General features: G+C 45.0%; 1 protein-coding gene across 7 annotated transcripts in view; it reads left to right on the top strand.

Moving 5' to 3' along the window:
* The window catches only part of Disp1 (dispatched RND transporter family member 1), a 158,337-nt gene that overhangs the window by 132,794 nt on the left and 13,219 nt on the right, over window positions 1–12,324 (top strand). For all 7 annotated transcript variants that reach the window (XM_033762020.1, XM_033762018.1, XM_033762021.1 and 4 more), the window contains one exon: window positions 7,515–7,544. In XM_033762020.1, the coding sequence (XP_033617911.1) occupies window positions 7,515–7,544 (30 nt within the window). The remainder of the gene's footprint in view (window positions 1–7,514; window positions 7,545–12,324) is intronic.

Raw genomic sequence — 12,324 nt, 5'->3', positions numbered from 1 at the left:
AGTATGTTATTCATTGATAGCAGCAACAGCTTTTCCAGGTTCTGCAGTCATCTGAATAAAATTATAGACATTCAGCACATTCCATTAAAAAAACAAAACAAAACAAACAAACAAACAAACAAAAGAAAGAAAAGAACAATATCCAGAAAGCAGCAAAGTTCTGTTGCTCTTGTGATACCTGGCACCATTTTTTTTTTATTTGCATCTTAATCATCATCTGGAAAGAGAACATTCTAGAGTAATATCATTAAATGTAGCTCTGATAAAGCACAGTCCCTACTATGTATCATAAAGCAGGTATAAGATATTTTACATTCATAGAGGTATGCTACAGTACCGTCCTACATCAATAATACTAGAATCAGTTTTGGTTTGAAATTTACTTTGTCTGCAAATAAGATTGCTACCCCTGTTTTTTTCTGGGCTCCTGTCACATGGAGAATTGTTTTCTATCTTTTCACTTTCAGTCTATGGGCTTCTTTTTGCACTAGGTGTGTTTCTTGTATACAACATATTGTTGGATTTTGCTTCTTATTCCATTTTGCCAGTCTATTTCTCTTGATTGGTGAGTTGAGGCCATTGACATTGCTGGTTATAACTGATATGTACTGACTTATTATTGACATGTTATTGGCCTTTTGTTGACTCTTTTTACTTTTTCTCCTTCTCTTTTTAATTTCTTGCCTTGCCTATTTGATTTGCTCTGTTGGGCCTCATGGTGTTGTTGCCTTCATTGTCTTTTTCTAGGATCTTGTTTAGAATTACTTGTAATGCTGGTTTGATATTCATGTAGTTTCTCAGGTGTTCTTTGTCATGGAAGTGTCTTATTTCCCTATCCATTTTGAAAGAGAGTTTTGCAGGATACATCAGTCTAGGTTGGAAGTTGTTCTCTTTTAGTACTTAAAATATCTCATTCCAGGCTCTCCTTGCCCTGAGGGTTTGTGTTGAAAAGTCTGCTTTGATTCTGATGGGCTTTCTTTTGTATGTGATTTGTTTCTTTTCTCTTACTGCTTGTAGTATTTTGTTCTTCTGTTGGGTTTCTGGGATCTTGATTATTATATGTCTAGGTGTAGATTTTTTTTTATTGTAGCTAGGTGGGGTCCTATATGCCTCACTTATCTGAATGTCAAATTCTTCCCCTCTGTTTGGGAAGTTTTCTGTCATTAATTCTGCAAACAGCTTTTTAAAGTCATTTGTATTTTCTCCTACTGCTTCATGTATTCCTATCAGTCTTATGTTATTCTTCTTTGCATCATCTAGGAGTTGTTGGATCGATTTCTCATGATCCCTTACTGTTTTTAAGAGACCTTTCTTTTCATGGTCACTGACTGCAATCTTATCTTCTATATCTGAGAGTCTATCTTCAGATTCTTTTATTCTGTTGCATACACTTTCTATGGAGTGTTTAATCTCCTGGATATCTGTTTGAATCTGTTTTATGGATTCCATTTCTTTCCTATGTTGGGCGTTTATTTTTTCCATTTCTTCTTATGCCTTCATGGCTTCTATCATGGTCCTGAGCTCATCTATTTTTTTGTCAGTTTCTGCTCTAGAGTCTCGAATCACGACTTCCATTTTGCTCACTATCTCTGTGGTTATCTGGGAAATTATTTCTGTTTTGAACTTTTCTAGAGCTTGATTGATCTGTTTTTTTACTTCCTGTGCTTTGAGTTGAGGGTGTCCTGGTGGTTCACTATTGGCCTTTTCATCCTCGTTTGCCCTACTGTTTGCCATTGGTGAACTGGAAGTCTGTCCTTGTTTCTTGCTTAAGTGTTTTCTCATTTTTATTTTTGTTGTCAGACGGTCCTTGGTTTAATCTCTGGATTATCACCCAAATCTTCCTGATACAGTTGTGCCCTAGCTTCTGTGTCTCTAATGACCCACAGACATTCTCATCTTCATAACATCAGAGAAACAGCTCATCAAATCAACCACAATACTTTATCCCAACTGATACAATCAGCAGCACATTAAGATCAAGCACAACTTGGACACTGACCACCTGTGGTAGTCACTAGTCTATCACCCTTAAATCATTTGAATTAAATTGAAATCAAGAAGCAGTCCAGAACATGTCTGCAGTGAACAAAATTTCAATATAGTGTATTTACCATTTAATGGCTCAGACAGAGTGAGGATGCAAGACTCCTGGTCTCAGTTAGGTGATGGCTGAACCCCATGACACTGACTGACCTTGGGCTGCAAGGCCCAGATTGAGTTCCCCAACCTTCTGAATGGTTGAACTCCACAAGGTTCTATTACAGGTTTCCCATGCCCTTTCTTTAAAGATGTTCAAAGTTGGGAACTCAGAAAAATATCCTTGATGACCACCTCTGCCTCTGCAGAGTGGGTCCAAAGACTGGCATGGTCAGGAGGTCTGAGAGTGCACGGAGGGTGGGGAGGGGACTTATGGGGGTTCAGGGGCGCCCGTGCGGCTACCTTCCCAGAGCGTGAGCGATGGCGGTGGGGGTGGGAGAAGGCGTGGCTCTCCTTCCCTCAGTGGATCAGGGCCCAGGCTACCTCCTGGCGCTTGAGCGATCTTAAACTCACTCTTGATTGCCCTTTCTCTCCGTGGTGAACAGGTCTGTTGGGTTTAAAGGACACCGAGACATTTTCATTTATTTCTTTTTCACTTTGTCATTAGTCCCAGGGATTCTCCCTCCGGCCCATGTGCTGGTGTGCGTGTGTCCCTCTCGCGTGGTGTCCTTGGTGGGCATGGCCGATTCCGGCGCCTTCTGCTCCCAGCTTCTCCTGCAGAGCCTCGCCCGGGTGCATCCTGCACCCTCCTTGCGGTGCGGAACAAGTCACCAGCCTGCTGTCCCAGCTCGCGACGCATCAGTGCACCGCTTCTCTCAGCCGGGCCATGATCGCGAAAGTACAGCAGCCCGGGCACTGGCATGGGGGGCCTCCCCCGCCTGCTGTGGTCTGCACACGTCAATTTTCATTTCTCTTCAGCCGCCAGCAGGCACCATTTGGATCGTGTAGAGCAAGGGCTATGGACTCAGTGCGCTCGGAGGCAGGAAGGGACCCGCGGATGGTCCCTTCCAGAGGAGGAGGGGTGGCTCTGCCCTTGGCAGTGCAGTGTGCAGCAGGTACAGGGCCCGCACCCGCCCCTCTGCCAGACCGGCTGACTCGCTCAGGGTCGCTGAGCTGAGGTGGGGGCCCTCGTGCTCCTTGTTCTCCCACACGCCAAGCTTTTACTGGACCTAAGCTCAGTTCTTTTTAACTTTTATGAAGTGCGGTATTTACCGGGCACTGAACACCTTCCTCCGGCTGCAGGTTCCCTTGGAGCCACAGGCAGTTGTCCCTGGACTTGGTGACCAGGCGTGAACCCACGTGGTTTCAGCATCCTGGAAATGCACTGTGCAAGTCTGTGGTTACCGTCAGCCCCCAGCTCACTTGACACAGACACAGGCATCTAGCTCTGGTGCGTGAATAGTGGGTACCTGGTCTCAGAGAATCTGTTTCATCTTCACCAGAGAGCCCAAGGGCACCAGTGGTGACTCATGGAAGCAGTCACATGAAGAATGGCTGTGTTTTTGTGGGAAATGTTTGAAAGAACACTCACGAGAGCTGAAGCCCTCTCTCCGCCTGTCCTCTGCACCGTGGGCCTCAGCCCTTGTGACTGCAATGGCGGAGGTGGGCGTTGGTGCCCAAGTGCGGTTTAACACGGTGAAGCTCAAGGTCTGTTTCCTTCGTAGCACTTGAGTTGTTCAGAGGTATACCAGGCCCTTTCTGGGTTTGGTTTCCTCGATGCTGGGTCACCTGTGGGTTGTACTGCAGATTCTGCAGCTGTGGAGAAAGCATGCTCCAGACTGACGGGAAGATCTCAGGTTGCATTATTCTCATTTCCTTCACCATGCAATCTCCCTTTCTTATCCCAACAATTCTTAAAAGAGAGAGAAAAAAACGAGGGAAGGAAACACAGAGAAAGAAACAATCACTGTATTCTCAGTATATGGATAAAACCTCTGTAATTCTTTGTTTTTTGTTTTTTAGTACTGGGGATCGAACTCGGGTCCTTGTGCTTGCGAGGCAGGCCACCAAACCGCTGAGCTAAATCCCTGGCCCCTGTAATTCTTTATGATTGGTTTCCTTTCAGTATTTTTTCCTTCATCCCAAATACAGACATAAAATATGCAAACAGTTGGAATCACAGTCGATGTATAATATGCTATCACTCTGGAACATGAGGCTTTTCCATGTAATGAAAATCTCCTGAAAACATGATTTTTAGTGCTGTATAATTATATCTGCCACAGTTTATTTATAATTATACAACTGTAACCGCGCTAGTGTGTCGTGACTTCCATTGCAGTTATTTCCTTTTCCGGGCTTCTAGTTGACTTTTATCTTCCTATGCTTTGTTCTCTCCATTGCCCTTTTTAAAGTGCTCCCTTGCCTCTTCTGCCCGACTGTCTTGGTCCCTTTGCTCTTTTCCTGCCTTCCCTCCATCTGAGACCATCACAGCTGCCTCCCAGCTGTTGCCCAGCTCTCCAGCCAGGCTCTCACTCCTGTCATCTTCTAGGTGGGCAGCGCCAGCACCTACTAATCATGAGCACTTGAGTTTATGAGTGCTTTATAAAAACAGATTTGGGCTTAGTCTTAAAGTGATGTTACTGTCACCTGCTTGCAAACAGAAATGCCCAGTTATGTGGGAGAGAAGGAGCAACAGGGCAGCCAGTTGCAGCTGGGGAGCTGTCCCCAGCCCCTACCTGCCTGCACCACAGCCGGGAACGAGCTACAGAAGACACAGATGTCGTCCTAGCCTGGCCTGCAGGAAGGGAACTGTGCAGGTGACGTCTGCTCGTCTGGTTTACATGGTGGTTGGGCCAGCCAGAACTATTTGGGCCATGTAGCATTAAAGGGTGAGTGAACCCAGGAAGAGACAGCTTCTCCCTCCAACAGGCATTGGGGTGGTCGGTTGGTTAACACTGACTGGGAAGCCAGCGGAAAGAGCACCCTGCAGTAGCCCTGGTTGGACATGGAAAGGAACCAGCGTGCAGGGCCCTGCTGTGGCGGGAGACCACTTGTCTGCGTGAAGAGGTGATTTCCCTGCTTGCCGCTCTCAAAGATGCTTTCTGGAGAAAGACACAGAGGCAGGCGAAACTGCAGACCACAGTGGCTTCCTGTGTCACCCGTAGCATGGCCGTGTGTCTCCACCATCCGCTTGTCATGTCCATTAGCACAGAAACTTCACAAGGCTCAAGTGCTTCCCAGGAGGCATCTTTGTAGTAACCTCAGTTTCTCTTTTCCAGCTCTTGCTGACAGTCTCTCCTTACTGTCTCAAATATAACAAAATGCGTTCTGTGCTCAGGCAGAAAGGACATGAACGGGCCACAGTTGTTCTGTCTCTAGAGTGAGCCGGGCAGAGCCATGGATTTTGTAGCTTTGCAGTCTGGTGCGCAGGAGGAAGGAGGATGTCCCTGTTCCTTACAGCCCAAAAGAGGCACATCAGATTTCATTTCTTTACTAATGCCCAGTCACATATAGTCCAGGACTGTGGCTTTGGGGCCATTTTAGGTCAAAGATGGCATAACCTACTGGCTTTTCGTGGAAATCCAGTAGGTGCTTTGAGCCTGTATAACTGGAAAACAGGAAGTAGAAAATGTGGGGTTATGTGTAGGTGATCGGCTCTTTTGTCCCAGACCTTCCTCTCCTCTCTGACAGGTAACTCTTTCCATGTAGCTCACTATAGCTTCATCCATGGGTTCACATGGCAAGGTCATCGTGTGATTGTGGTAATGGTCACACAACTCTGACAGTGCTAAAGCCATTTAAATACACAATTTAAATGGATGAATTGTGTGGTATGTGAATTGTATCTCAATAATACCATTTTCTTAATCACTATGAAAGCCAGGCCTGGTGGCACACGACCCTGTACTCCTGTCTTTCAGGAGGCAGAGGCAGGAGGATTGTGAGTTTGAGACAGACTGGGCTACATGGAGAGTTACAGGCCAGCCTGGACTACAGAACAAAACCCTGTCTCAAAAAAAAAAAATCACTGTGTAATTGATAGGAGGATATAGGATTTAGAGGTTTCCTGGTGGATTTATCCAAAACAGTAAATGTGTGTCATGTTTTGTTCCAAGTATAGGAAAGTGTGCATAGCTAGGGAATCCATGTTTTGTGTGTGTGTGTGTGTGTGTGTGTGTGTGTGTAATATATATATTTATATTCATATCGGTTCTCTTAGTATAGTGCTTCTTGAGGCTTTTGGTCTCATAACCCTTTTGCACTTTCAAAAATGATCAAACACCTCCAAGGAACTTTTCTTTTTCTTTTATAGGTCATGTGTACTATATTGGAATTGAAACTGAGAAACTGTATTTAACTTGAAAGATAATAAGCCAATTATATGTTAACATAAATAACACCTTTGTGAAAAGTAATTACAGTTTTGAAAAGAGTTTATTGAGGTGTCATTTTGCATCTGCAGACCTCTGATGTGTGGCTTAGTGGAAGCCAGCAGAAATGTCGGGCTGCGCTCAGCACAGGGCAGCCCATGACCAAACTGGGCAGGAAGGCCCAGGCAGCATGCAAGAGCCCAGGGTCTCTGGGGGCTGAAGACCACTGCACGAGAGCACTGGCCCTGGGCATAGTGAGGATGGGCAGTAGGTTTGTTTCCTCACCAGACCTTCGGTGAAGTTTTCCCCATGCTGCTAAATAGGAAACCTATCTGTTGGGAATATAGAGTTTGGGGTTCTGACCAAGGCTGGATTCTCTTTAGCAAGCTTGTCCTGTGTATCTGAGTGGCAGGGTAGGGGGGATGCATCATTGCAGCATGGGGACAGCGCAATTCAAACCAAGCGTGCACTTGTTCAAATAGATCTTAAAGATGGAAATTAGGAAACCAAAGCCTCAAGCCGGGTGTGGCGGTGCAAGCCTGTAGTCCCAGCACTGGAAGTCTGAGCCAGGAGGAGTGCTGTGGGTTCGAGGCCAGACTAGGCTACATGGCCAGATAGTGTCAGAAAGAAAGAGGGCGGGGGACTTTGAAGAGACACTGATATCTTAAAGGGAGGAAAGACAGAGAAAAACAAAAAGAGGCCAGGGGATTTAGCTCAGTGGTTCTGCCACCTGCCTCGTAAAGGCAAGGTCCGGAGATCAATCCCCAGAACAAAAAAGAAAGGTGCAGGAGTGAAGCTTTGAAGAGCCACTGGAATCCTAAAGGGAAAATAGATGTTTGTGGTACCAGAAAGTATTACTGTTCTTTGTAGCTCCAAATCAGAGTGTTAGGGGCCTTGATGATCAAGGGGGCAGGTAGAAGGGAGGTGTGGGGAGAGGATAGCAGCTGGCAGCCCCAGGTCCCAGAGAGATGGAGGCTGGACCAGGAGAGCCCTAGGCGCTGCGTGTCATGTGTGTTTGCTGTCACTAGTAGGTGGCCTGTGCAGTCTTCAGAGGAGACTGCAGAGGACAATGAGCGGAGAGGTAAATGTCCAGTCTGCATGTAAAACTTCTTGGAATGGGTTCATGCTTAGTTTCTGATCAATTCTCCTTTGCTTTTTTTCCAGACCACGCAGACCTTTCAAGTTGCCGAAAAGGTAAGGTTCTTTGGGTCATCTTAGTCCAGAATAACCTTGCCCGCATGCCTGTGCCCTTCTGGCATCTCACCCACAGTGCTACTCTTTCTGCCTTCCTCATTCCTGTTTCTTTGAAGGAAAAACGTTCCTGAGAGAAGGAATCTCTTATCGCCAGAACTGGTTATGAATCTTAAGGTAGATGTTTAGCTCTTAGTTTGTGTCTGTTCCTCTGCATTTGTCTAGTTGTTCGCAGCCCTTCGTGTGTGGGGTTGGCTTTTCACGGTCTTCCCTGAGGGGAGAGAGTTCTGTCAGCTGGACTCCAGTGCACAGAGTTTATTTAGAAAGTGTCATCTGTCTTTCTGGACATTGTATAGCCCTACTATGAGGGAGGTATGGGAATGTTTGAAGTTTATCTTTTCATAGAGGAGACTTTAAATGAATAAAAGTTTCTTAAAAAAAAAAGCATTGTCTCGTCAGATGTAGCTCTTCCCCTGTCTGGGGTCCAGGTGCAATGTCATTACACTTAAGAAAGTCCAAGTGAGTCTGAAAGTCAGGTGCCAAAGAAGCTCAGATGCTAGAACTACACAGCCTGCCTCAAGAGAGTTCTCATTTAGAGCAAAATTGCTGTGTAAGTTTCTTCTTCCATTTAAACATTTTGTCCATTAAAATTATACTTCTTTCGGGCCGGGGATTTAGCTCAGTGGTTCCGCCGCCTGCCTCGCAAGCACAAGGACCCGAGTTGGATCCCCAGTACCAAAAAACAAACAAAAATTATACTTCTTTTTTAATGTGGTAAAAGGCATTCCATTAGTAAATGCTTCTTCCATTTAAAATAATACTTAGTTTTTAATTGTAGTGAAATACAATCTGTAATTGCCTCTTAAGCATTTTCGAGTGTGCAGTCTGATGGCATCACACACATTAGAGCTGCGTAGCAGGCATTGTCACGATGCTGGTCCACCCAGTCTATTCTCGTGAAATGGAAACTCCGTACCCATTAGGCAGTGACAGTCCGTTTCCACTTCCCACATCCCTGGCGACCACCATTCTACCTGCATTTGGCTGCTCTCAGCCCCTCCTGTGCATGGAATTACTCAGTTTTGTCCTTTTATGATGGTTTATTTCACTTAGCTTAATGTCTTTAGGATTTTCCATGTTGTAGCATGTATTAGAATATCCTTCTTCCACTGTACTGTATACCCCTTTTTACTTATTCAAATTTCCTATTTTTTTAAAAAAATGGGAAAAGATAAAGGGAGGATACAAATAAATTTGTAATATTAAGAAAAAGAATTTCAGTTCCTTAGAAATAAAGGCTTTCTTGGTAGACTAAAAATTTTGTATTTTGAAAGATTTTTCATTTTTTTCCCTTTGTTTCTAAACTGGTATTTTTTAGAATCCCTAATTTATTCTTTTTGGTATATATACATATAAATACAAGTTTTTCAAAAAATCTTTCTTGATTTTCTTTTCCACCTTAGCTAGAAGTAATCTCTTATTCACAAAACATCTTATCTCTGACTCTAGAAACACTTCTTTCTTGACCTGTTGTGTAGATAGTTGCATGGCTGTCTGATTTTTCTATGAGTTCCTTGCAGGCAGGGTCTGTGTCTGCCATTTTGTACTCCCATAATGCCTTGCAACCTTGTTACTTCACACTAATTGCTGAATGAATATGAGTTCTGAATGAAAGAAAGAGTTCAGTATCCTATTTTCTGAGTGTGAAATTTCTTGAACTTCATTCTTCCCGTTAAATTCATGATGCCACAGGAAACATTGTGATTAATAACATTTTTAAATGCCTACCCTTCAGGGACAAAAGGAAGAAGGAAGAATATCTGAGAGAAACACATGGGATAAAATAAAGGTGAGGGGTTTTCAGGAAGGCAAGGCTAACTAAACGAGTTAAGTAGGAAGGTGGGAACCGAGACTGCTGAGTGGACTGTCAGTGCAGAGGACTTGGGGAACAAAGGCAAGGCCACCAGGGTGAGGGTTGGGGGTGGCCAGGAAAGAGTTCTTGGCTTCAGGTTCCAGGCACACACACTCTATGCACTTGGCTCTGCTCAGATGGAAGAGGAGGGATGAGAGAGTGTTTGCAGAAACACAACAGAGAGTAAGGGGCCAACTGTGTATGCTAAGAAGAAAATATTGTGGGGCATTACTATAATAGAAACAGCCATTTATAACAGGCCCCTTCAGTGCTGCCTGAGCATGCACTGGCCCTGGGAGACATGTAGTTTATTTGCTTGGACAGTTGTTTCTGACTTATTTCCAGAGTGAACCTGGTAAGAAGCTGGCTGAGAACCTGAGTGTATCTGAGGGGCCTCCATGGGACCCCACCTGGCGCGGCTGTGACAGCTGGGCCTGCATGCGACAAGGTGTCTCTGGCTTAGATGCCCAGCACTCCTGTGACCATGGGTCACCGTGATTTCCTGTACTTCTCTCATTTTTATTAGCTTTTCACCTTGGTTTTCTAGCTATTGTCTGCCTCTCAGGGTGACCTACAGCCCCTCGGCCGTGCTGTGTCTCTGCGTAGGTAGCAGGACAAGGCCCGTGTGTGGGGACTGCTAGGGCTGGCTCCCCACCCATGCCCTGCATCAGGCCTCAGCCCTCTGTGGGCGTGGGTGGCAGGGCAGCCAGCAGAGGGGTGGAGGTCACCACCCATGCGAGTCACAGAGTCGGCGGCGCTGGGGCAGAGCAGCACTGTAAAATCAAAACCAAATGTTTCCAAGGGGGAGAGGAGCGAGTATTGAAAGAAGTTTTTAAGGGGGCTGTGCATGTGTGTGATTTCCAAGAGCACATAATGAAAAGTCATTATATGGGTAAATCAAACCAGAGCAATTTGGGGCCCAGTGCCCTCTGTTGATATCAGGTTTGTAGGTAAAAATGCACAATTCTGGTTCATTTGAAAGAAAATGGGTCCATTTCAGTGGTGTATAATAAATAATTGTATAAGCCCAGAGCCATTTTCATTTCACAAGGCTGATATTTTAAGGTCTAAAATGTAAAAGATCTGAAAATCTGAAGCCATGAAAAGAAAGTCTCAACATGCTATTAAGACAAAGGACTTTATTGCTTCAAAACCAGCTGCTTTCATCTTAGTTTGCACTGGGTGGAGGAGGAAATAAAGTGAGAGGTGTGCTCTGGAGGTGTGAAAGCTTCCGGCACTCGGTGTTTACACTGGAAAAGCTACAGGCAGCCTGGCATGATTTACGTGTTTCCATTAGAGCCAGTCATTCTATTAGAGTGTGATTCTGTTGTATCTGGCATAATTTTCTCTTAATGAAGGACGTGCGCACGTGTGTGTGTGTGTGTGTGTGTGTGTGTGTGTGTGTGTTACTGGGGACTGAACCCACAGCCTTCCCACTGAGCTCCATCCCCAGCCCTTTTTATTTTCTATCTTGAGATCTCACTTAAGTTGCTAAATTTCTGGGCTGGGTACAAATTTAGGAATCTCCTGCTTCAGCCTTACAGACTGCTGAGATTGCAGGCGTGCATCACCACGCCCAGCTTCCTTAACCACTTTAGATCCAGAATTTGTAGTCAAGTGAATAGAGTTCAATTCAGAGTTCTATGGGTGTGATTCACTTGGAAATGAACTGCTTGTGGCTCTGAGAATTTCTAGCTGTGAATTTGGGGGAACAGACATGTGTGTCGGGATTACTCTCTCCTGGTATCTGTGGGTCTTGGACAGCATGCATGGAGTAAGAGCTGTTCTCAGTGCAGTCCTCCCCGCAGGGCCTTGGCCTCCTCCTGGAAGTGGACATAGCCCCAGATGGGCTCAGTATGGGCGAGGGAGCTGAAGTGTCCCAGGGAGCACAATCTGTCACTTGTTTGTTTCTGTGTACAAGAATAGCAGTGAAAAATGTCTGTTCAGGTCACAGTGTGATTCTGTTATATTTAATTCCCTTATTAGAACTTTAATTTGAAGTAAATATACCCACAAAGCCAGACCCACAAACAAAACAGAATATAAACAAACCAGCAGTTTATTCTTAGAGACAGAATAGATTTTTCACACATTTAGAGCTACCGGCTTTATTGACAACTTCATGATTTTGCAGAAAAAAATAATTCACAAACCTATGTCTAAGAAATATATTTAAAATGAACCAGAAATGGCTCTCACAGCAGCCAAAGGAGCCAGCATCACACTCTGAGAATGTGAGAGTGCAGTGGTCCACAAATTAAATGTTCTGGTTTTTCTTCTTTTGGGAAGGGGACTAAGAGATGGGGGCATAAAAAGAATAGTTATGCTCATGTGCTAACTCCTCACCAGGAATGTCATCAGTATGTATGGCAAACATGCTAATAAAAATAAAAGTGAAAAGGAAAAAAAATTCAAGGAGCCAAATGCATTTTGAAGTTTAGTCCACTTCCATGGGTACTGTGTTCCCTGGAAAACCTGGATGTGTGCAGACATTGAGGTGTGGCCAGGGTGTGGTTTGCTGGTGGGGTGGCAAGCCTAGTGGGAGGGACTGCTGGTAGGCCTGGCTGTAAGAGCAGTTCCTGAAGCCAGGGAAAGGCTGCAGCCCACCACATATAGTGGCCAGGAGACAAGTGGTCAGTATTCGGTGAGTCCTTCAATTGGAGACATTTGCAGAGCACTTCCTGCAAGCCCTGATGACATGTTAACCGGATCAGGCCAGCATCCCTGCCTCGTGTGCTCACAGTCCCGTGGGTGTGTTCAGGTAGTTTCAGCAGTGGGTCTATGGGAAGTGTTTGGTTTGGTTACTTTTCTGATTTACACTTCATGAACCTGCTTAGAGACTGATTTCTTTTAAAGAACTGATAGAGTATG

This window comes from Fukomys damarensis, unplaced genomic scaffold (genome assembly GCF_012274545.1).
Source record: "Fukomys damarensis isolate Sample0158 unplaced genomic scaffold, DMR_v1.0_HiC HiC_scaffold_11, whole genome shotgun sequence".
Classification (NCBI taxonomy): domain Eukaryota; kingdom Metazoa; phylum Chordata; class Mammalia; order Rodentia; family Bathyergidae; genus Fukomys; species Fukomys damarensis.
The sequence above is the reverse complement of the archived record's forward strand: the minus strand, read 5'-3'. Positions and strand labels throughout refer to the sequence as shown.